The 26,219-nt window shown below is 34.0% G+C and overlaps 2 protein-coding genes across 5 annotated transcripts; one reads left to right on the top strand and one right to left on the bottom strand.

Moving 5' to 3' along the window:
• The first annotated feature begins 320 nt into the window (after positions 1-320).
• LOC117324349 (protein amnionless-like) lies at positions 321-10,498 on the top strand. Of its 2 annotated transcripts, none has more exons than XM_033880160.1 (12): positions 321-417; positions 2,046-2,212; positions 2,455-2,554; positions 2,928-3,145; positions 4,093-4,251; positions 4,486-4,582; positions 4,814-5,029; positions 5,244-5,336; positions 5,904-6,015; positions 6,183-6,369; positions 9,000-9,116; positions 9,471-10,498. In XM_033880160.1, the coding sequence occupies exons 1-12, from the start codon at positions 372-374 to the stop codon at positions 9,564-9,566; spliced, it is 1,608 nt and encodes a 535-aa protein (XP_033736051.1). In that variant the 5' UTR covers positions 321-371; the 3' UTR covers positions 9,567-10,498. The 2 variants fall into 2 exon arrangements, with proteins under 2 accessions (XP_033736051.1, XP_033736049.1); XM_033880158.1 differs by having other exon boundaries at positions 9,468-10,498.
• Positions 10,380-25,801, bottom strand: LOC117324350. 3 transcript variants are annotated; one of them, XM_033880162.1, is made up of 4 exons: positions 25,742-25,801; positions 13,909-14,093; positions 12,803-12,890; positions 10,380-10,724 (listed from the first exon to the last, which is right to left on the bottom strand). In XM_033880162.1, the coding sequence occupies exons 2-4, from the start codon at positions 14,071-14,073 to the stop codon at positions 10,498-10,500; spliced, it is 480 nt and encodes a 159-aa protein (XP_033736053.1). In that variant the 5' UTR covers positions 14,074-14,093; positions 25,742-25,801; the 3' UTR covers positions 10,380-10,497. The 3 variants fall into 3 exon arrangements, 2 of the variants coding, with proteins under 2 accessions (XP_033736053.1, XP_033736052.1); XM_033880161.1 differs by lacking the exon at positions 25,742-25,801 and adding an exon at positions 15,248-15,309; XR_004531963.1 differs by lacking the exons at positions 10,380-10,724; positions 25,742-25,801 and adding an exon at positions 15,248-15,309 and having other exon boundaries at positions 11,160-12,981.
• Between the last annotated feature and the right edge of the window lie 418 nt (positions 25,802-26,219).

Below are 26,219 nucleotides of genomic sequence, written 5' to 3'. Positions count from 1 at the left end.
TATAAAAAGTAACTGACAGCCATGTTAAGATTGTTTTACATAGAAATAAGGACCTGTACACCTACACCGATTGAATCATTGTAAATTGTAGTATAGCTTCGTATACTACACTTTGGTTTACTAACGACAATATTTTAACACCGAATGTAAACATAGTGAAATACATATACTGTATGTTGTTATCAGTTCGTCAATAAAACTAATAAACAGCTTGGTCATTAAAGTCTTATCGCGAGGGTACACGTGACATGAAATGTAATTAATGCACCTGATACTGAGCGACACGGATACTCTCGAGGGTAATTCGGTAATTCGTCCCAGAGATACGCCCCCTAACATAGGACGTACACTCTCAGTACAACAGTCACACAATGGGACTTCTTAAAGTCATCGGAGTTTTGTTTCTTATTTCAATAGGTAAGAATTTATTTTATTTTCTATAGTATCGGTTGTTAAGTAATATTTCTTTGATTAAGTATGCCGATAAATACATTTGTACATGCACGATTTGTAAGTATCTCAGTTACTGTGTTACTATTGAAATATATGCAATTTATTCTATTATTATAGTGTAACGTATCACATAGTTCATTGCATATTCTATAAAATTGTACATGTTTACATCATGAGGGAAAATATCATAAAAGAGTAGAGTAAAATAGGTACATAATAAGAACTGATACCCAGCCAGATTTGGCTTATGAGACACTGCTAGAGTAAAATTAAACAATTATATTAATCTTATAGTACATTATGATACATTGTAAAAATGAGATAACCTGTTATTGATATTTTTTACTTTTATGGATTGCCTACGGTTAAACATCTTACATATTGTCGAACCAAGTAAACACTAGGTTTTCACACTGCATTAAAAAGTTCATTTTCATATTGGAGTTAAAATTCATAAAATCTAGTTCGAATTTCGATGCACCTCTAAAAAGTAAATATCTAAGATCTGAATAAAATTCACAGGCGATTAAAAGTGAGTCTCACCTTCGATTGCATTCTCATCATATAGGGTATATAGTCGTTCCTCTAGCGGTGTACGAGAATGCCGACCCTATAATTATTCAGAAATGATGTCAGAAAATTATTAGAGAAATCCTGTCATTGTTTCAAGTTGCTATAAGATGATGTTTAAAGCGAGTAATATATGAATAATAAAAACAGAATTAATCTTATGAAGAAACGTTATATATTTATAACGATATTTATGTAGTATTTTAATTCAACTCAAATATGTACATTTTGTACGTACGTTTAACATTCAAAATTGAGCTATTTCAAAATTAAGCGTAACAGCTGAAAAATTATTTTTTACATATAATGGGTTTAATGGATGTCGCAATTAGTTTTCTCGATGGAATGTCTGTTGATGTTATGAAACTAAACATGAATCAAATCTGGGAATTCAAGGTATGATATCAATGCTTTTTATACTTAATTGTTATTTGTTATATCGTTTCTGAAATCCTAAATAAGTATGAATCTATTTAAAACTGTATGATAGAATAAGAGTAATTGTCAATACCTCTTTAATTACAATCATGACAGTGAAAACAAAACAATGTATTTTTTAATTCATTTATTCAACCTGAGACTCGTTTCCCTGAAAACCGGACGTACTTTTGATGATATAGATTAATGTTGCAGACCATTATTGGTATAAAAGAATTGTTTAAGCCTAGGACTTCTCTTTATTGATGCACTATCAGATAACACCACAGTTCGTGTATTTCCTGAAGTTAAAACGCTCAATTAATCGACCAGTCACAAAACTCTTCACTATTCCATTAATAGGAGTCATTCAGGGAACCTCATACCACAATAGATATTCTTCGGCAGTTTAAAATTCCTACGTGTGGAAAACAAACCCATGTTGTTTGCCCCACCCCCCACCCCACACACACACACACACACACACACACACACACACTCACACACACAAACACACCACACACCTTGGATCTTTGTGTGTGTGATATATTATATATAGCTTCTATATCAATAGTTAGTGATTGTTTTACTTTCTCCCATTTTAGGAACGTCTCCAGTAAAGTGTGTATATAAGATATGGCTTCCGAATGCTAATTTCGCCAATCCTATCAACTGGGACAAAGGGAGACAACCGTGTGGTGATGATATAGTCGTTATTCCTGAAGAGAGTCCGGCTATTTATATACAGGTCAACACAACACTTCAGCAGATTGTGAGTAAAGTAAATCAACCTAAAAAGCTACAACGGAATGAAGGTATATTCTGTATTGCATTACTCCCGTTATCTATGAAGTTTTTCGCACATTTATAAATGAATGGAATTTTCAAAACATACGATCGTATTTTATTTGAAGGATTAGTTCGACTATTAAGATATATCAAAATACCACGGGATCATTTTGTCTAAAGCTTTATTCCTGTGTTTAATTTCGTTGAATCATGTTTTTTTTTTAGATATTGCCAAAACATGGTGAGATGATACTTGGTCCCGGAAGTACAATAGCGTTTACTAATGAACCAGATCATAGTGCGGAATGCCTGAGTTCCGGATCCGGTTGGTATTCAAAACCACTATTTACATGTATTAACAGAAATATATATGGGCGGCCATGGATAAATTAAAATGAATAAACGCATAGTTATTAGTTGCCTTAAGATTAATAGAGTCCATCTTATGTAGGTATACATAGGATAGAGAATTTTGAAAAATGACTAAGTCGTGTGAAAGAAATACTATATACAACATCCACTCGTTGTGTAACCTATATATACATTGAAAAGTCAGAAAAAGACATAGTTAATGGTTGGAAAGGCACGGGAGTAAAATGTCCACGATAAAGAAAACAACAACAACATTTAGATTCATTTTGTAACACATATGTTCCATATATACTTGTAGTGACACTTGATCACATCATTTTTTACAGAGATAACGTACAACTTGACATTTCCGGACAACTGGCTAGACTACTCTAACTGGTGTTCGTCAGATACAGTGACCGGAAGTTGCAATTCTCTAGCTCTCGACTCGGAGTTGATTCCGTGTAAGACAGATGATGTTGTATTTCCAAAACTAAATTCGTATTTCGTCAATCTAGAATCCGGATTGACTCTGTCAGTAAATACTCTGAAGATCACCGGCACTGTAAGTATCTTTTCTCTCTCTCTCTCTACATTAAACACACATGGGAGTGTCTTACGATCATTGTACATCATAATGTACGTTCTGGTAAAAATGATTCTAGCGTACACGTCCATAATTAGCGCAATACATATTCTCCATATTATTTGGAAAGATGTTTGCAATTAATACAAAACGTCAAACAGTGAACCGTCGTCAAAGCCCAGTCAATGCACTCTTTCCTTGATGTTTTCAGAAGGTCGCAAACACAGTTTTCCATTGCTGTTCGTGTTAAAGATAAACTTCTTTCCAAATAATCCTGATAACAAATGGATAAGATCTTATCCCGAGTACTCTACCTTAGATGTCGCTTGTCAATGGTTTATGTACAGCTCTATATCCCTGTTTATAATTGCGTGTGAATTGTGTAGTTGCTTCTTAAAGTGAGCATTCAGTTTAAAGTTGAAGTCCCTGAACTAACCATACAATCTACTGTCAGTATTAATGCTGAATAGAATTGAAATCGTATTTTTTCAGGTCCTGTATACTGAAAACATGCTCGTGTTGTGAGATTTGAAAACTATCATCATGTCGGCGTTAGGTAGTTTCACAAGCGAAGCAAAAATTACAGGAAAGATGGGATTTTAAAGTATAAATATGAATTGCTTTTCTTGATCTTAAATACTTCGGTTAATTACCGAAGGTTGTCATTGTTAAATTGGATATTATATGTATGACAAATGAAATGTGATTACATAAATGTTATTTTTACCGTTCCGAGTAGTGTTGTCATTATAAATGTGACGAGGAGGGCTATATTGTAGGTCCGTGACATCATTTTACAATCAATATCACGGTAGGTTGGATTCAGTTGTGTCATCATAAAACAGTGTACGAGTGTCAACGAACATAATTTATTGGTATTTCTATAGATATAAAATCTAAAATGAAGAATTGTTTTGTGTTTATAGGCGTATACAACAAGTGGGTTCTCTGAATTTCTCAACACAAATGATGGGAAACTGATGTTTCCGATCCTCCATAACTCCGGAAGCAGATCTCTCGTACAGATTGCCAGACGAAGATGTACAGACCCAACTGGCTGTGCTTGTGGTAATGATGGACTAGACGTAAGTTACAAACAGTACCCTTATTACTGCATATAGGATTTCATTTCTCAAATTCATTATCCACGGTCATATCTCTAATTTCAATTTTGTGTTTGTACACTATTTAATACCGTGTACGTGTAGATAATACGTTAATTGGTTAGTTTGAATAATTTATGAAAAAGTACAATTTATTCATTCAGAAAGCAGTTATTGCACTTATGGTTGTTGTTTTTTTTTTTTTTGTCTTTCTAGATATTACAGCGTATATGTAAATACAGGAACCCCTACTGTTCACGGATCCAATGTAAACAACCTATACGGCCAGCCGGGTCATGCTGCCAGATGTGTGGTCAGTTCTCGTAGAATAAAGTTATAATCTAATTAATACATTTTAATTAAATATACTCACTATCTTTACTATACCTGATAAACATTATTTATAATTATACGTATTCTGAAATATATTGCAGATTATACATTTTATTATCTTGCCCATAAATAATTCGAAACGTCCGGAGAATCCTGCAATTCTGCATAGTTGTCAGAGATGTCCCCTAATGTACATGTCGGTTCTCCTCAGGCGCCATACTATCAGTACAATATGGAACTGGTTTCAAGTTTGCTGATCTACGCGATGGCTTACAACGCAGATTCCTTGACGACAACGATAACTATAAGGATGTCAAATACATTGTATCCAAGATGTCGGACGGTCACGTGCAGGTAGTATTGTATGATGTCTCAGGTGACGCGAGTATCCAGGTTGGTGGGCAGATGAAAGCAGACTTAGACAATGGTAATTTTAATTTAATGAGGTTGTCACACAAATCATTGTGATTGTAAATTATTTCACGATATACATTGTTTAGCACATTACATGAGTTTATCATTTTGTTTACTAAACATAATCAACTATGATCTGAAAATTTCTGACACCTTTAGAAAAAAAAAACTGACAATCACCAATGTTTTGGTTACAATACTTACCAGATGTATTTATTTGTATTTAGACAATGCCGGGGGATTTAAATATGCTATCCGTAGCGTCTCTATGGAAACATCAAAAGGATCTAGACTGAACCCAACCCATGGGGCCCAGACATGTAAGTTCGTTTTATTCTATGACATAAACCTCCTATAATTCTGCTTGTATTCTATTGTAACCATACTTATGATATCCAACAGTATTTACGTTCGCGAACCATATAAACGAAATATATTCCGCTTTAGCTTATAGTTATTACGACTGAAGCCTCGTTCGACTCTCGGTTAAAAACTTATTACTGTTTTCATTAACGACGAAGCCTCGCCTATTTCACGTTGTAGACAGAATCGAACATCTCGTTTTAAACTGAAAAAGGTCAGCACTGTCAACTCCGATAAGCTTTGATTACTCACCATATTTAAGTCCTTGCGAGATCCGTATCGTGTCAGTATCGTTTGAAATAAAAATGCATGTTGAAAAAAGAACATGCCTTGCATGTCCTTTATAATCGTATCATAAGATTGATGTAATCCCAACAGTACAAGGGAAGGAAAGACGTACCTTTAAAAACGACTGCGCCTTTCGCTGTTTAAGCCAAACGTGCGAGGATCACAATTCCAGTTTTATTACGATTGTAGCCTCATACGTACATGTCCTTTGGCATAATGCTGTCTTTCCTTTACAGCCAGTGGGTTGGCGATGTCTGGTGGTGAGATTGCCGGAATAGTTGTAGGCTTGGCTATAGTCCTCCTCATCTGCCTGTTCCTAGGTACCATATTCTACCGCCGAAAAACCAGGTACGAGGATTGATTGATAAGTTGGAAGACACGCGTCTTTATACCATCTATTACTTTGACATTGGAAATTTAAGTTCACTTATTTCTTAACTTTTGAAATGATTTAAAAATTGAGATGTTGAATATAGCTAATGTTTTCCTTAAAACAAGTTACTCTTGTTTTCCAGGGGACCAGACGATGTTGCGTTTAAAATGTTTGACAAGATTTCGTTTAAACCATCATTCCCAAAACCTCGATTAGAAGTACCTCCATCGTTTTCCTTCCGGTTTGGTGGATCTTCGAATACACCGGAAACTATTGGTGCGCAATCGCAAGGATTCGATAACCCGATGTATGGCAGCAATCCGCTGTCGGTAAGTAATGTGTCATTGTAATAATTACAGAGTAAACTACAAATCAACTCCCAGACAGTTTTATCTAAAACAAACGTCACGTAACCAAGGTCCGTTGTTTGATAATTATACAGCTGCAGTCACTGTTGTTTTAAAACTGGGTTATGGAACCAATATCAGTACATTTGAGCTTTAGTTGTTAAGGCATTTAGCCAGTATTTCGACCAAGAAGACAATGGCGAAACAATGCTTACTTAAGTTTATCACGTGCCGTTTATTTACTTAATATTTATTTTGACATGGCTTTGACACTTCCTAGGTATCAACTCGTTCGGTCCATAGCACCATTTGTTTTAAAGGGTGTTTATATCTTGTGTGTCATCTTTACACTACATTTATCTTTGGCGTGCATTTGAGTTATTTCAAATGTTAGATAGGAAATTCTCTAGTTTCTGAGTCATGATAATGGGTAATTATTACATGTTATAATCCGCCAATAGGTTAATGTATACAGTATACCATGCACACCAAAGATGATAATATCCCTAAGACCACTCTAGGAGGTAGTGTTGAGCTTTACGAGAGTGAGCAAGGAAACTCGCTTTCTTGTTCAAGTACGATCACACAATCAAATGTTGTTTCTACATGACCTTCGTCTGTGTAAGGATGACAAGTGACATTTAAATTGACCATTGCGGACACTGAAATATATTCCGTGGGTGTAGTCGTCTCCATAAAACATATTTCATGTATGTTTACTGTATTGAATTCCGTCAATGCAAGTATTATTATGTAAGGGTACCATATATTGTTATGTATAAGTATCATTGCTTGTTATGTATAAGTATCATGGATTGTTATGTATAAGTATAATGAATTGTTATGTATAAGTATCATGGACTGTTATGTATAAGTATAATGAATTGTTATGTATAAGTATCATTGCTTGTTATGTATAGGTATAATGGATTGTTATGTATAAGTATCATGGATTGTTATGTATAAGTATCAAGGATTGTTATGTATAAGTATCATGGACTGTTATGTATAAGTATCATGGATTGTTATGTATAAGTATCATGGATTGTTATGTATAAGTATAATGGATTGTTATGTATAAGTATCATATATTGTAATGTATAAGTATCATGGATTGTTATGTATAAGTATCATGGATTGTTATGTATAAGTATAATGAATTGTTATGTATAAGTATCATGGATTGTTATGTATAAGTATAATGGATTGTTATGTATAAGTATCATGGATTGTTATGTATAAGTATCAAGGATTGTTATGTATAAGTATCATGGACTGTTATGTATAAGTATCATGGATTGTTATGTATAAGTATCATGGATTGTTATGTATAAGTATCGTGAATTGTTATGTATAAGTATCAAGGATTGTTATGTATAAGTATCATGGATTGTTATGTATAAGTATCATGGACTGTTATGTATAAGTATCAAGGATTGTTATGTATAAGTATCAAGGATTGTTATGTATAAGTATCATGGATTGTTATGTATAAGTATCATGGATTGTTATGTATAAGTATCATGGATTGTTATGTATAAGTATAATGGATTGTTATGTATAAGTATCAAGGATTGTTATGTATAAGTATCATGGATTGTTATGTATAAGTATCATGGATTGTTATGTATAAGTATCGTGGATTGTTATGTATAAGTATCAAGGAATGTTATGTATAAGTATCATGAATTGTTAAGTATAAGTATCATGGATTGTTATGTATAAGTATCAAGGATTGTTATGTATAAGTATCAAGGATTGTCATGTATAAGTATCATGAATTGTTATGTATAAGTATCATTGATTGTTATGTATAAGTATCATGAATTGTTATGTATAAGTATAATGGATCATGTATAAGTATCGTGAATTGTTATGTATAAGTATCGTGAATTGTTATGTATAAGTATCGTGAATTGTTATGTATAAGTATCAAGGATTGTTATGTATAAGTATAATGGATTGTTATGTATAAGTATCAAGGATTGTTATGTATAAGTATCATGAATTGTTAAGTATAATTATCATGGATTGTTATGTATAAGTATCATGGATTGTTATGTATAAGTATCATGGATTGTTATGTATAAGTATCTAGGATTGTTATGTATAAGTATCATGGATTGTTATGTATAAGTATCATGGACTGTTATGTATAAGTATCATGAATTGTTATGTATAAGTATCATGGTTTGTTATGTATAAGTATCATGGATTGTTATGTATAAGTATAATGGATTGTCATGTATAAGTATCATGGTTTGTTATATATATATATGTATCATGGACTGTTATGTATAAGTTTGGTGGATTATTATGCAGTCTTATCTAAAGCCGTAAAATATAAGATACTACGTCGTCAACGATGATGCATGGCGATACATAATGGTACACACGGCATATAAATACAAACGTTTACTATCAACTACGATTTGCCTCCCTTATTACACGAACGGTTCTATACATACTGATTTAAAATATGATCTATTATAGCTTGAAAGTGAGTTTTTTCTTTCTTTTTAGTACGTTTATTACCGTTGGATATAATTATGTCATTGGGTCTGTTATATTTAAGCTCTGTCATCACGCCCTTCTTTATTACATTATTTTAGAATGAAAAACCTTTAGACCTCGAGATGATGCCTACATCACTACAGCTTCCGGAAGTAGAGGAGCAGCCCACTTATGATACCGGTTTGGGTTTTGATAATCCGTTATACGAGAACGTGGTAAGGCGATTTATTATATATTAGTAACTGGCTATGGCTAACACAACATAATACAATACTCCATCGATATATAGGATCTTTGCTTACAATGAAGAGTTATGCGAGATAAAATGAGAGACGCAATTTTTAACATCCTTACCAAAATATTTAAATTGATATTTGGACCGTATTTTTATATCATTATTTGATACATTTCTTATTAATAAATACATCACTGATGAAATTGATAAATATTTATAATAATGTCATCTTATCAATATATATCAATAATTTCTTTGTACACTAAGCATTTGCATCACGTGTAAAAATGTTTGTATCTTAGTCTAAAAAGTGTTTTCGTTTTGTTCCCAGCAGGAGTCCGCCATGTTTAGCGATCCAACAAATGTGGACATCAAGATGGACGTGGACGAAAGTCTTGGAACAGACCTTGGCTCAAAACTAAATCTTTAAATGATTTATTGGATGCAGACCTTAGAATGTATTCCTAAAGTTTTTCTATCCTCAAAATTGTATTATATGTTAATGGTAATCTGTGAGAAACAAACATTCTCTTCGAGGATAGATAACTTTTCTTATTTATGTGACATATGACTTACATATATCGAACACATCTGATTGAATGACAGAATCATACTCATGAAATCGGTTTATAGCAATAAGGCTAGTATCATAATATTGTTGAGTTTTAAATTATGAGCTCAGACTTTACGCCACATATGTATAATTACTTTGAAGAAATATGGATAAAAATTGTGTAACTGATCATAATTAATTCAAGCAGTTTCGTGAATTCAACTTCCACGTGCACCTTACGAATATCATCCTAGTAATAGACGTCGTCTTCGAGAACTAAATATTTAAGGATATATTTACGTTCAAATCATTTTATTGTTAAATATATAGAGAAGAAAACACACAATGAGCTGCCCTCTCGCAAGAGGGGGGTCCGTTCTACGAACATAATATTCATACTCTAGATATTAAGATGCATAAGGTAGTCTATATATATATTATTATATTGTTTATAATGGACATACAATTTACCTCTCAACGACAGTATAGATTCCAGACAATGTATTGGCTGACGAGGTTGCCTCACCTAGCCTCATTGCTTTCCTCTTTCTGAAGAGAGAGGTTAACATATATAATGTTATCAATATTATTTTTTCAATCTTCAATATTACGTGGAGATGGGGGTTTTTTTTCAAAAAGAAATAATAACCGTACAATAATTACAACAAAAGAACGATATTGAAACTGAAGTTAAAATTACAAAGCTTTATTATACTTGATATTCAAATGAAACATAAGATGCATCAACTCATTCGTTTGTGTTAGATGTGAGAGTTGATATGTGAAAATACAAAATCGCTTCCAAGGTTTATTGGTCTTCTTCTTCTTCTTCTTTTTCAAAGAGGCCAATCTTTATCTTCAGATAGATGGTGTCATCCTGAAGGTAGGTCGATGTCTCTAAACGACCATGCTCTACAAACCTCGGAAATCCGGAAGCGACATTCATGTCTGTCACTGGCCTCCTGAGGTTGCTACTGTCGGGATCCGGTCGGAATGTGTCGGGCAAATTCTCTTCTCCATTGTTCTTTTTGATAACTGCAAGTAATGAAAATAGGAAATTTATTATTTTAGCCATACTATTGTAATAAAAAATATATATATATATACACCGGATAACTTTTTTGACAGTTTAGTAGCTGTGCTATAAATCATGACTTAATATTGTGGCAACAAAGACATTAAAAAAGACACAATAATATTTATATCAAAAATAAGATTTGAAAATACATAAAAACTAAAGTATAAATTCGGTTTCAACGCATTTTCTTAATCCAGCGTAAAGTGTATATAACCGCGCCTTAGTAACTAAGTTTATTTATCACGGAATGTCTTATACCACTTAAAGCCCGTGTCTCGAACCCATATTGAAGATGAATGTTATTGTAAAGGCATGGGGACTTGACACTTAGCGACCTGTCGATCCTACAGATGGTAGTTGATCCACACGTGATACAATAATCACTGTGATTATAATCTTAATGCAAGATAAAGCAAGACCTTTAAGTCGCTGAAGACATTGTGTTGACCGTCTTAATTCTAGAGTTGGATGTTGATACACGTATGATTAAATAATCCTTTTTTCAATGAGTCAAGTGTTAGGGTGTCGCATGAGGTTGAATTTCGCCGCATTATTTTGCTCATTCATGTATTTATATAAACTATAAAATGTTGTACATTGTTGAAACATGTACATTCCGATGACGTCACATTGTGTACAGGTCCCGCGCTGTCTGTACTGATTGGTTAACACGAAGGATACATGTAAATTTAGTGTTTTTAAGTGATTTTGTTAGTTTAGATATGTTTAAATTGATGCGATATAAAAAAATCAGTATCGAACAATATCATGTATGAATGTAAAGTAAGGAAAAGGGACAGGTTGCGCATATTTTAACTTTCACTTTTTCAGTGTATATTCGTGATCGCGACTGTGATCGGCAGTCACTATGTTGACGGAGGTTTTACCAGTTTTGAATATATACCAACTATTACGAATAACAGAAAACATTCTACTCGATCCCCACGAAATGCTTTTGGAAATCAACTACAACTAATTGATTTAACTAATTACGACCAATTTCATTCGTGTTTCGGCACTGAGCAATTTTACCGACGTTAATGTTGTCCCTCGTGCCGTTCACTTGACTACGCAGGTACATGCAAGTAATTACTAGTGAAAACTAGGAAAAGAGACCTTAGGTAGGAAACAACCGAGTCATCATAAATAAACCCGTAGGAGTAACGGAGAGCACATAGAATAATACGTTTTGTTTGATTTTAGGTTATTTTTGCGGTTTTCAAATGCAAGTTCAACATTAACCCACCTTCTTTACAGAAGGTCACTCAGTGCAAAACTTATCTTCTGGACGATAAATTAAGATCGACATTTCAGAAGACAACCTTTGGAGAGAAGAATCAGTGTTTAAAATATTAATTTGAACTGCATCTCAGGGACGGGAAGGCGTACGTCAAGGACACATTTTACAATACCTTCAACTAAAATCAGTATTGCATACCAGATGTCCTTTGTAGCAGATAGCAGTAAAATGATATAAAGTGGTACGTTTCGAAACATCAAATTGGTTGATTGAGTGATATCAAAACAAATAAATGAACGAAATGCCTTATTACTTACTTTGCTCATATAGTCCCATATCTACTATAATGTACGTGTGTCATCAATGGCCTCAGTCTTTGATATTTATTGTTTTTCAAACGAAAAGTAAATAATTCACAAACAGAAAGCGACGTTTTATTTTGGCTTTCATTCTTTTTACTATGAAACACAATGAAAATAGCATCACTTTCGAAAAGGCTCGATTTATCGTCATTTAGAAAACACTACGACTAGTTTGTCGAAGTAAACATGACCGTAATCAGTTAAACTTTTTCAAAGCATTGAGCACATCCTTTAGTCGATAAATGTTACTCGTAGTTTTTAAAAAGGACAATTTTTAGACACATTTTGTGTTCGACCTCTGGAATCAATAAACATACGTCCTCTTTATCGAACTGAACATTCTCGGTCTTACGGTGCATAATGCATCACCTACTAGGACATCTGAATAAAGTAACTGCGGAACAGAGAGAGAGAAAGACACACTTCTGCTTACCATCCGCGATACGACCAGCTACTTCCTTGTTGTGTATGTCCACATCTCTAACGCGCCCAAGTGTCTCCTTCCTGTTTGCTCTCAGTATCTGAAATATTGATGTACATGCGATTGATGTTCATATGCTCAATTCGGATAGAAGTACCATCATCGGAAGCGACGTCTGCCGACTTCGAGTCCTTTAGTAGGAAGAGGAAAGAGAGAGCATTAATTAATCTTAACAGAAATAACAATAGCATATATATAAATGAAATAGAAATGCTCAAGATGTTTTTATCTTAGGGACTCTCTGACAGATATCAATAAATAATGACTGAAGATAATCAAATGTTATTATTATGTATTTGCCATGGCAACGTGTAAAAGCCAGGAATGTTAATCTAGATTTCATACAACGTGGATTTTCGAAAACTGGAAGCGTCAATATATATGAATGTTAAAAAAGGATATCCTAAGTTAATCCAAGTAGGTTTTTTTTCATTTTTTCAATGGCTGTTTTAGATTTTTGATACTTTACTAACCTTCCAGTTAACATTTATGCTCCAAATGTTCCCTTTACATTTGTAATTTACATATAACGAACTTGATGATATAGTTTATGATGTAATTTGCCAATTTTTGCAATCTATACAATAACATACACATGTATGTATCTATTACACTTGTATATACAATTTGGCGTTATTTAAAAGAAATGTTCTAGTTATTAATTATACCTGAAAAATCACAAGGTACACGCATTAAATTATAATTGATTGTGATATAACTTTTGCAGCATCCTCAATAAATATAATCCCTATTAATTTACGTATAATCCATGTACAACTCATTTGCACATACCAAAGCACTTACCCCTACGCACATCCGTTATACAGACATATATACATCCTGTAAGGATTCAATTTCAAGGCACCCACTCAGTATAACAACAACCCATTTTTGACTGATGTGCACTGTTTTCTTATAAATAAAAACTAAACTTTCGTTGAAGTTACCTCTTGTCACAGCGATGTGGTACGTGTAGTTGTGTTTTGTATAGGTAAAACCGTATTAGGATTCAGTCTGAAGGCAGTAGACGTATAAAGTTATTCTTATGGATATTTTACCTCATTTTTGCGACTCTTATAACCAATCAGCTCATCATGACAACGCTCACAGACGAGAAGGCCGTTTGGCAGTCGTGTAAGATCTGTTAAAACCCCATCACATTTCCAGCACCCTTCCCTAATTGACAGGTTCGGAAATTGCATGTTTTGTCCTTCGTCCGACATGATGTTCTCCTTGCGGCTGACTGTAATAATAAAATAGTAATGCAAATAACCATAAAAGAATGCAAGAGTCCAAGAGAATTTGTCACAATTGCGTGTCCTGTCTCTTAACGTCTTGAATATTCATAATACATTTCCTTTCGAGGTAAACGAAACCTGTTACTGGTTTTATTGTTTAACGTATCATCTTGATTTGTACCTTCTACGTTCGTATCGACTCGCACTATACCAGAACCCCCTGTTTGTATTTGCCACCAAACAGGTACAGGTTTATCATGTTATAATTGATGTTGCTGTGTAAATTTAGTTTAAGACGTAATCAACTCCTGTATTCCACCACACAGCGACACGAGTTTTTTCTCCGCTTGGTATTAAGTCGTTAGTAATCTAAGGGGAGCTGACCGTGTGTTGGCCATTCTGTTTCATTTCACGTTCGCTTAGGAATGAATTATTTTTATTCAAACCGCTCTGCATGAAACAGTAAATACAGTAAGACAAGCGCTGTGTATATACACGTTGATCTACTTAGCTACAATATCCATTATTGTTTTGAAAGACATTTAATTTGGATGCATCAAAATACACATATTATGCTATAAATAGTTATTTCTTCAATGCTATATCCATTACTACTATAACAAAATACCTCAATATTTCAATAAATTAATTGTATTTACAAGAAACTATAAATCATCATTGTTTTAAGTGTCTGAAATACACAGTTGGAAGTTTTTAATTTCATCGAGAGTATTTAACATACATTTTGTGATTATCTAAAACCCACCGGAAGTTTACATAAATATGTACACGTAATAAGCCTATCACGTAGACTATATTTATAGTGTTGGCACAACATTCGTTTCTATGTATAGGTTTTAAACAAAATATTTGTGTCAAGAACAGAAGTGCTAATCGATCTGTGATTCTAGCATCAGACGATAATCACACCACGTTTACCTTTCAAACAGCAACACCAAATACATTTTCGCATAGCTATGTTTTGAATATATTAATTCAATTGAAAAGTTTTGATAACTATATAATAAACAAAGCAGTACATGTAATTTAATCCTAAGTAATGCATTTGATAATAAGTAATATCGTATTCATTAGTTACCAATGACAGGCGATGTGCTAACAAACAGGAGATTAATGTTATAAATGTTACTACACTAACCTGTCTACTGTTATCTTATCCCAGGCGTCCAGGAAGTTAAATGTACTGTCTACACACACACATATGATTTCGATTTGAAATACAAAAGACTAAATATACATCCAAACAATCAGACGGTGTATACGTATGTCGTGGTTCTAAATAAATCGGGTTAGCGCATCAAACAACACAAAATTTGTCGCAGGACATCACGGTAAACCAGTTTTTATTTTGTATTTTTGCATATTATTGCATATATATTTAAAAAATATAACCTTATGAACAATGACCATTCGCTGTTGATGATATCTGTACATAAAAACATTAATTATTAATTAAAAAAAGGTAATCCCAATTCGTTGATCAATGGTCTGAATATGTAAATTTTGCGTCACACACCAACTCCATATAACGCATGCGCGCAATTGTTACGGCTTCGGCAACAAAGAGAAGAATGTCCAAATGGGTTAAAGATAACCCTAGAATCACACTGGGGAAGCAGTACAGCAGATGGGAACAATTCAAACATGAAAACAACGACTGCAGTAATACAGACGTTGCCTGTATTCTGCTAGACTGCTGGTAAGTAACTGCCGTAACAAACTTGTTAGGCCTATTATTGTCTGTATTAGTTCTTCGCTACTGTCACTATATAGAATCTACACATAAATATTGGCACCGGAATATATGCAGAACGCGTTCAAACCAATATATATAATATCGTTATCCAACTAACTCAGATGGAATATTTCGACGTTTAAGCGATCAAGATCACGCTGGTTAGTTTGATTTTGAAAGGGGCCCCCGCAGGGGTAATTTGCGGAACCTAAAACGTATTCACATAATACACAATACTTCTTATACATGAACATGAATATAACGCACATTTTATGCTTGCATAATTATTGTAACTTGTCCCTGTATATAGCCAACTGATTTTGAACTGACAAATATAACTTAAGTGACGTTGTTATCACCAGTTCGTTACGAAATACATGCCGTATGGAGTTACATATCGGCACAGGCGCTTGTATTTTATTTTATAAGCAGGTCTGAATTATTCACCAATTACCCATGTATTCAAAACCACTTCCAGGTAGTCATTTCAATGTGTTATAAACTAACTATATAGTGTATACTAAATAGTCTAGATGAAGATATTGATCATGAGTTAGTGCATTATTCCATATGCTCAATTTAGTTATTATTTGTCTCCATGCACAAGAAATATCTACAATGTATATGTACATCATTTTGTTTGGTCGTTTAGGTATGCATCTTCCACAAGAGAATTACATGGTGGAAGCATGCATATATCCACTCCTGTCCAGGGGCCTTCTACCTCAACACCTGCCACTTCACATCAGTTATTACTGAAGAAAGATGAGCATGTTATATCAGATGTCTCTGATATAGAGTAAGTTTCAAATTTAGTCATTACGTTGACCATAGATAATACATAATGAATACCTAAACAATGTCTATGGAGTTTTGACATGCTACGTACAGAGTAACAGAAAACCCAAAATTATTATTGAAAATTCAATGTACAACAGAGTTGTTATTATGTGTGTTGTGAATTAATTTCTGGCATTCTTGTTGGTATTATCACTATCATAGTTATGTTGTTTTGTTGAAGGAAATATAAGTTATACCGTGTATTTTGATAAGAAATTTAGCATACTTTAGTTAAAATTAGCAACACTGGAATTGAGATCTCTAGAGTTATTTGTGGCTTATCATTTCACAACGTACAGCTCACTTCAGTATATATGTATATATGTGTGACTTGATTTTCCCAGAGTTCAATCATCAGATGTTTCTGGAGTTGAGGCTATGTCAGATGACAGCAGGGATACACTGGGCCGCTATGAAAGGAAAGCTATGGAGGAGGATGGTTCGTTTATCCAGTGAGTATACTATCCCTTACAGGCCTTCATTTGGCTTTATGTAGCCTTGTATAACATGCCGTTTGTTGTGAATGTTTTATGATTTTGAAACAATAAATGAAAAATGTTTACACATGATTATACACCAATTAGAGTAAAATAGTGAACAGTGCTTTTATTGGTTGGGTCTATGGTCCTAAAGAACCCATGGAAGGCGAAACCAGTCAACTGTTACCAATTATATTCTAAAACATATACTCTAGATCTGGTGCTGTTGTGATTGATACACTTACCAGATTATTATAAAAGTGGCATCCTCACTTTTCCATTTATAATAAAAATTGCACGTTACGATGAAAATGCACCTGTTGGAAAATGACAGCAAAAACACAACGCAATAAACTGAATCAAGTGTTGACCAAAGCATAACGTGTCAGGGGCTTTAACAGTTTCACTAGTTCTATTCGGAGGTTTTGCATAACTTTTGAGAAAGTAAGGAACAATTAGAGAATATCGCGGATTTTGGATACACAGTACGTACTTTTACATGAACGATTACATTTACCCCTTCTTAGGGCCCGTTTGTGGCTAGGCTTCGAATATTTACATTTTTTACGATTTTGTCAGTTAAACGTCACGTTTTTTCATAATCTTTAACTATTTCGGATTCATAAAATAACTTCTACATCAATGATATCATAATCTGACGCTTAAAATAGGTTTTACGTACTGTATCGCTACTGCCGCTCTCACTTCTTTCAGTCATCGTGTGTTTGTGTTTACAAATGTAAATGCCTCGATGTCAATACAGTCACTTGATGATTTAAAAATAGTTTCCGCGCTATATTGAGAGGGGTTTCCCCCCAACTAATTCGAGTGGTCAAGCTGGACATAGGAATCGACTGTGAATATTGGGAAAACACAGAAATATAACTGGAAAGGAACAGAACACGTACATTCAATGAAAATAACAACGTTTTTACCGTGATGTCCCTTTAATTAGTGCACAAGCGCAAATACTGAAATCATAGATTTGGTTTTGTTTTTTATTGTATTTATTTATTTTTTTGTTTTTGTTTTTGTTTTTGTTTTTATGTTTGTTATTCATCTGGAAAGATTCCCTCAGTATACTCCATGCGGATTCCGATCTTGTTTTATCATGATATTGCTGGCATTGTCCGATTTGACTACCCATACTCTTTCTAATATTCTTTGGCCGAATTCTCTATCATTACAACACACTGATACACGTTGGGATGGTATTTTAAGGAATAATAATAATGATAATATAATACACAAAATGAAGGATTATTAGACATGCCACATCGTAATAGTTGTAGTTTTGCTGTAGGAACAATGTGTATGACAAGTTTAAATTACGTTTAACATTTGAATTATATAGCAGATCTGTCAAAGGGGTACAATATTTTAGTTTTGTCATTCAAAACCAGATTAAAAACAAAACAGCTTTAAAATGTTTGGAGTTAAGCCATGTTAAATTCTGTAATGACGATTATCAAATGAACTGATTTTTTTTTATTCACAGTGTGTGTCTGTAGATATCAGAAATATTACTCATCGACGAAAGGTCTGGTAGCACATTGTAAGCAACCCCCAAAGTGACACGTCATTAGCAGATCTGATTAGACTATTGTTTTAAATATCCAGAAGGTATACACATCAAAGAAGGAATTGAAGCGATCAAGATAGCTCGCACGACACGATATTTAAATTTTGTTTTGCTCAAGTATTTTACCAAGAGGATACATACAGGTTTTATCGTCAATATACAGTACACATGATCTTTTAATCACTTTATTCCACTAAGTTGCCATTTTCGTACTTCGTAAGTTGTGCACCAATGGATGCGCAATAGTGTCGGATAGTGATATATTATACGCGATGTTCACTGTATGTGTATTAGTAGAATATGCATATCTGACCACAGTTAGTAGAGGCTACATATAATTGCATCACCAATTTAAAACCTTCAATATGGGGCAGTAACCTCGATATCTTAACAACGCCAAAACTAAATTGATACATTTAAAAGTGTTCAAACACACAAAATCAACTCAAAATATTTAACAGTTGCAGACATAAATCTCGGTATACTAAATTTATCTATTGAATGTGAAAAAAAAACAAAAAAATAAAAAAAAACAAAAAAAAACAAATCAAAAACAACAATGCTCGTTGAAAAAAGTATGCGTTATCGACAACAGAACTCAAACTATAATCGATTAAACAAAGGGCAAAAACGATAATAGACATATATACATATTGCCATGGAGACTCCTGAATAACATACCAAGAGATTAAGACCAGGTGTTCCTGAAGGTCGTTTTCTGTTTCATCGAGATACACCCGCCATGTAATCTAGGTCAAATCAGGATTAGTCACAACCTCAAATGAGAGTTGGGTAGTTACAACAGTGCCACAAAGCATATCACAAACATCAAGCCTTTCTGCATTCTCATAACATGAGGAAATAGAACAGTCCTAAATGATTTCATGATATTAAACATAAAAGCTTCTTGTCATCTGCATCTCTTGAAGTCTTGTATTATCGAAATAAGCACCAAACACGTCTGAATTCATATCGCATGAAGGAATTGAATATTAATTTGATATGGTTGATGCATGGATATATCTAACTAATAAAAGGTAAATAGTTTTGATTGATCTGATGTTTTCTATTAAACAAAGTCTTGCGATACATTTTCAATTTGGTATTTCATTAGAATACGAATGGTGTTAGTCAATGCACGGCCGGCAGGCTGATGTTTATGACGCAGTGTGATGAATCTGGATGACTTGAATCACGTACAAATGTATCCAGTATTCAAGATTATTTTTTCAGCATAGTATATAATGATCTTCACAACACGTGTACACGTGTACATTAACAATATTATATGGAATCATTACCATCATCATAAGAGAGAGAGAGAGAAAGAGAGAGAGAGAGAGGAGTGGGGGTGAAGAAAAAAGCAATAGGAGAGAAGAACTGGGCTAGAATTAAGGCTTTCAAAACGTCCATGTAAACCGAAAAAGTAAGAATAACTTTTACGTATATTTTTTCTTATTTAGATCATCAGTATAAATACTATCTACAATCCTAGGGGAAAATGAGTAAAAACATATCAATACAAAAACGAGCACAGGAATAATACTAAACTGGATGCAATAGAAATTCGGTAAACTAACTGTCGGCCGATTCCAATATCTTTCTACCTTTTCTCCATTCTTTGTCAACGTTCTACTTTGCCTGGTCAGAATGACTCTGCGGGGTTACCTATAATAAAAATATAAACCCGTCGGGACTTGTGTATGCATAATGCCTAAATAGCCTACATTGGTTACTTTTTGATTCCCTTGTCAGTTGCTTCGTCACGGTGACCCCGCAAACCCGTTTCTCACAGACGGAGGACTTCAACTGCAGCAAATGACATGATCATGTTGGCTTTATTGGACACCAAAGACATTAATAGCGACACGTTTTGTGTTTTCCTGGAGCGCTAACCTGTTATGTTTAGAACCATGACATATTCACCCTATCATTGCTTGGAGATATATTAAGCCTTTGTACTTTAGATGTGAAACTTCAGTTAGATTATATAAAGTATATACCAATATATATAGGTTTTTCGTAATACAACTTTCTTTGAATTCATGGTTGTTGAAGAATTTCTTCAAAAAATAAATAATGACTATATTGTTATGATTTCAATACACTGTTCAGTGTTATTGGTGTAGGAAAATTAATGTAGCCCGTACCAGCACATCATCGATGATATTAAGTTATTATAAACTAACTACGCTTCCACTTCTAATCAAATGCATTATTCAGCCAGGATTAAAACACCTGTATTATTGTACAAATAAATGATCCAAATATGTATTCATAATGAATTGGTTAATTGAATAGTTTCGATAGAATTAATTTGTTGTTAGGAAGATAAGCGTGGCATGACTTTGTCTGGTGGTCTCGGTATTTAGAACAAGGGACCTATTAGCTCATTTGTACATGTTACAAACATTCCGTTAGAAGCTATAAATAGAAAATATCTATTTAATCTAAAACTATATATACAGTCTGCGTAATAGACATTGCATTATTACGTGTACATCTTAATTTAGATTTCCAGTATGTTTTAGTTAATCACTAAATCTATATTAATTACTTTCAATGAAATATACTCAAACTGTGTACTTCAGAAAGCTTAATACAAGGATAATTTATAGTTCCTTGATGTCAAAATTCATTTATTTCAAATATTGAGGTATTCTGATATGGCAGTCTTAGACACAGCCTTCGAGGAAAACAATTATGTCTAGCATAATACATGTATGTTTATTTTGAGGCAATACTTACGATATTTAAAACAATTAAGGTATCGTAGCGAGGTCGTTCAACGTGGCTATACACGATACACGTCCTAGGGTATATGTTGTTTTACGTATGATTTGAATAAAAATGATTCATTAATAATCGAAAGTGTAATCAAATATATGTATATACTATGCGTCCTAATTGTTACATGAACGATGGTATTTATTCTAGGCACGTGCCTTCCAGGTAAAATTATCCAAACCCTAACTGTTTTATACAAATGTATGTTTAGTAGTAAGCATCAATATTTCTTGCAAAGGATGAGCAATCAAATGCTGATGGAATATCAAATTAGGAATACAAATGTGTGTTCAATACATAATACCGAATTTTCTTTCCAAACATTTCTTCTGGTCGGAAAATATGGTTTATGTAAGAATTTCGTTTCACAAGAAATAAATGTTTATGTTTAGAAGTGGCTTTTATTATTTTACGTTTGTTTTTCAGTTCTGTATTTGAGTTGTTAAGTTGGAGCAAACTATATAGAGGACCTACTACCGTATACACACTGTCATATCACCAGACACGTGACCAAGGCAACACGTGTACATGTTTTACACCTTTGGGTGCACATTCATTATACAATATAATAAGCTGAGTCACACTTTGCTCTGCCATCACGATTTTGTCACTTTGTTTTGGCAAACTGTCAGACATGTTTCTGTGTCGCTATATGGTATAATGTATATGTTGATTGAGTCTTAAACTTCAACAAACAGAGCAGCATGAATTCTTAAATGATATTTGGCTCGACCAGAACTGTTATGTTGCAAATACAACATGAAAAGTTAATTTCACTATGAGATGTTAGAAATGAGATCGGAAAAAACGTCTACTCTATACTTAAATCTACAGAAAATAGTTATTAAGAGACAGAGCGAGAAATGGCCAAACTGTCTTAAACGCATACAGGGAATAAATATTTGCCTTTTTATATTTATTTTTTATTATCATTTGTTTATTACAATCAGCTGCAAGGAGAACATCATGTCGGACAAAAGAAAACAAATACCGAACCTGCCCATGAGGAAATTTGCTTGAAAATGGATGGTGTTTAATGAAATCGCACACAGCTGCCAGGCGGCTATCTCGTCTGTGAGCGTTTTTTGGATAAACTGTCTGTCAAATGGACAAATGCGGATAAACGAGTCTTGCATGGCTTGTGTATATGTGACATGAATATTGGTGGCTATGTACATGTATGTGTGACCTGTGAATGTGTGGTCCTTTTTTGGTGATTTGTGTATGTGTCGTCTATCTATGTGTGACCCTGTTTACTTGTGACTCGGGTATGTGTATGGTTTTGTATGATTGGCCTGTGTTTGCGTGGTCTTTATATGTATGTATGTGGCCTGTATAGAGGTGACCTGTGTATGTGTAGCCTGTGTATGTAATTGTGGCTTATTTATTTGTTGCATGTGTATGTGTGGCCTATGTATGTGTGGCTTATTTTTGTGTAGCCTTTGTATGTGTGGCTTATTTATGTGTAGCCTGTGTTTACATGTATGTGGCTTATTTATGCGTGGCTTGTGTATGTGTGGCTTATTCATATATAGCCTAAGTATGTGTGGCCGATGTACATTTGTATGTGTTGCTTGTGTACGTGTAGCCTAAGTATGTGTGACCTATGTATGTGTGGCTTATTTATGTATAGCCCCTGTGTGTGTGGCTTATTCATATGTAGCCTGTATATGTGTAGCCTGTTTATGTGTGGCTTGTGAGTGTGTGGCATGTGAGTGTGTAGCCTGTGTATATGTAGCTTATTCATGTGTAGCCTGTATATGTGTAACCTGTATATGTGTAACCTGTATATGTGTAGCCTGTATATGTGTAACCTGTATATGTGTAGCCTGTATATGTGTAGCCTGTTTATGTGTAGCCTGTATATGTGTAGCCTATATATGTGTAGCATGTGTATATGTGGCTTATTCATGTGTAGCCGGTTTATGTGTAGCCTGTATATGTGTAGCCTTTTTATGTGTAGCCTGTTTATGTGTAGCCTGTTTATGTGTGGCATATGAGTGTGTAGCCTGTTTATGTGTGGCATGTGAGTGTGTAGCCTGTTTATGTGTAGCCTGTATATGTGTAGCCTGTATATGTATAGCCTGTATATGTGTAACCTGTATATGTGTAGCCTGTATATGTGTAGCCTGTATATGTGTGGCATGTGACTGTGTAGCATGTGTATATGTGGCTTATTCATGTGTAGCCTGTTTATATGTAGCCTGTATATGTGTAGCATGTATATGTGTAGCATGTGTATATGTGTAACCTGTATATGTGTAGCCTGTATATGTGTAGCCTGTTTATGTGTAGCCTGTATATGTGTAGCCTGTATATGTGTAGCCTGTTTATGTGTAGCCTGTTTATGTGTAGCCTGTGAGTGTGTAGCCTGCATATGTGTGGCATGTGAGTGTGTAGCCTGTATATGTGTAGCCTGTTTATGTGTAGCCTGTATATGTGTAGCCTGTATATGTGTAGCCTGTATATGTGTAGCCTGTTTATGTGTAACCTGTATATGTGTAGCCTGTATATGTGTGGCATGTGAGTGTGTAGCATGTGTATGTGTGGCATGTGAGTGTGTAGCCTGTTTATGTGTAGCCTGTATATGTGTAGCCTGTATATGTGTAGCCTGTATATGTGTAGCCTGTTTATGTGTAGCCTGTTTATGTGTGGCATGTGAGTGTGTAGCATGTTTATGTGTAGCCTGTATATGTGTAGCCTGTTTATGTGTAGCCTGTATATGTGTAGCCTGTTTATGTGTAGCCTGTTTATGTGTGGCTTGTGAGTATGTAGCATGTTTATGTGTAGCCTGTATATGTGTAACCTGTATATGTGTAACCTGTATATGTGTAGCCTGTATATGTGTAGCCTGTTTATGTGTAGCCTGTTTATGTGTGGCATGTGAGTGTGTAGCATGTGTATGTGTGGCATGTGAGTGTGTAGCATGTGTATATGTGACAGTCGTGTAAGATCATTCCAATCCCCATCACAATTCAAGCACACTTCCCCAATTGACAGGTTCGGAATTGGAATGTTTTTTCTTTCGTCCGACATGATGTTCTTCTTGCGGCTGATTGTAATAATAAAATAGTAATGCAAATAACCATAAAAGAATCAAACGTGAGTCCAAGAGAATTTGTCACAATTGCGTGTCCTGTCTCTTAATATTCATAATGCATTTCCTTTCGAGGTAAACGAAACCTGTTACTGGTTTTATTGTTTAACGTATCATCTTGATTTTTACCTTCTACATTCGTATCGACTCGGACTATACCAGAACCCCCTGTTTGTATTTGCCACCAAACAGGTACAGGTTTATCATGTTATAATTGATGTTGCTGTGTAAATTTAGTTTAAGACGTAATCAACTCCTGCATTCCACCACACAGCGACACGAGTTTTTAGTCCGCTTGGTTTTAAGTCGTTAGTAACCTACGTGGAGCTGACCGTGTGTTGGCCATTCTGTTTCATTTCACGTTCGCTTAGGAATGAATTATTTTTATTCAAACCGCTCTGCATGAAACAGTAAATACAGTAAGACAAGCGCTGTGTATATACACGTTGATCGACTTAGCTACAATATCCATTATTGTTTTGAAAGACATTTAATTTGGATGCATCCAAACAATCATATTATTCTATAAATAGTTATTTCTTAAAAGCTATGTCCATTACTACTATAACAAAATACCTCAATATTTCAATAAATTAATTGTATTAACAAGAAACGATAAATAATTGTTTTAAGTGTCTGAAATACACAGTTGGATTTTTTTAAATTTCATCGAGAGTATTTAACATACATTTTGTGATTATCTAAAACCAACCGGAAGTTTACATAAATATGTACACGTAATAAAGCAAATGTCTATCACGTAGATTATATTTATAGTGTTGGCATAACATTCGTTTCTATTTATAGATTTTAAACAAAATATTTGTTTCAAGATTAGAAGTGCTTATAGATCTGTGATTCTAGCATCAGACGATAATCACACCACGTTTACCTTTCAAACAGCAACACCTACTACATTATTGCATAACTATGTTTTGAATATATTAATTCAATTGAAAAGTTTTGATAACTATATGATAAACAAAGAAGTACAAGTAATGTAATCCTAATTAATGCATTTGATAACAACTTATATCGTATTCTTTATTTACCAATGACAGGCGATGTGCTAACAAAGAGGAGATTAATGTCATAAAAGTTATTACACTAACCTGTCTACTGCTTTCTTTTCCCAGGCGTTAAGGAAGTTAACTTTACTGCCTACACACATATACAGTGTACATGTATATACCTTAAATAGCCTAACATGGATTTCCATTTGAAATACAAAAGACTAAAGATATATCCAAACAATTTGATGGTGTATATGTCGTGGTTCTAAATATATCGGGTTAGCGCTTCCTGCAACACAAAATTTGTCGCTGTTAATTAGTACACGTAGCGCAGATTTACATATTCCCGCTAGAAGCGGTCTACACCTCCTCGACAAGGGTACGATTCTAGAATAAAAGCCAAAACTTACGAAAGAAAAAAATAACAACAAATATTGAAATCATAGATTTGGTTTTGGTTTTTATTGTATTTATTTATTCTTTTTTTTATGCTGTTATTTATCTGGAAAGATTCCAGTAACTACTCCAAGCGGATTCCGATCTTGTTTTATCATGATATTGCCTGCATTGTCCGATT

Source organism: Pecten maximus, chromosome 3 (assembly GCF_902652985.1).
Source record: "Pecten maximus chromosome 3, xPecMax1.1, whole genome shotgun sequence".
NCBI lineage: Eukaryota > Metazoa > Mollusca > Bivalvia > Pectinida > Pectinidae > Pecten > Pecten maximus.
This window is presented reverse-complemented; position numbering and strand designations above follow the sequence as displayed.

Excerpts from the sequence above, each read along its gene's own strand:
- LOC117324350 (XM_033880162.1), bottom strand. The coding sequence starts at position 14,073 with ATGTCGGACGAAGGACAAAACATGCAATTTCCGAACCTGTCAATTAGG. Across the intron at positions 12,891-13,908 it reads ATAAGAGTCGCAAAAATGAG|ATACTGAGAGCAAACAGGAA; the intron begins GTAAAATATCCA and ends TCAATATTTCAG. Across the intron at positions 10,725-12,802 it reads AGCTGGTCGTATCGCGGATG|TTATCAAAAAGAACAATGGA; the intron begins GTAAGCAGAAGT and ends CATTACTTGCAG.
- LOC117324349 (XM_033880158.1), top strand. The coding sequence starts at position 372 with ATGGGACTTCTTAAAGTCATCGGAGTTTTGTTTCTTATTTCAATAG. Across the intron at positions 2,213-2,454 it reads ACACAACACTTCAGCAGATT|ATATTGCCAAAACATGGTGA; the intron begins GTGAGTAAAGTA and ends TTTTTTTTTTAG. Across the intron at positions 4,252-4,485 it reads GTGGTAATGATGGACTAGAC|ATATTACAGCGTATATGTAA; the intron begins GTAAGTTACAAA and ends TTGTCTTTCTAG.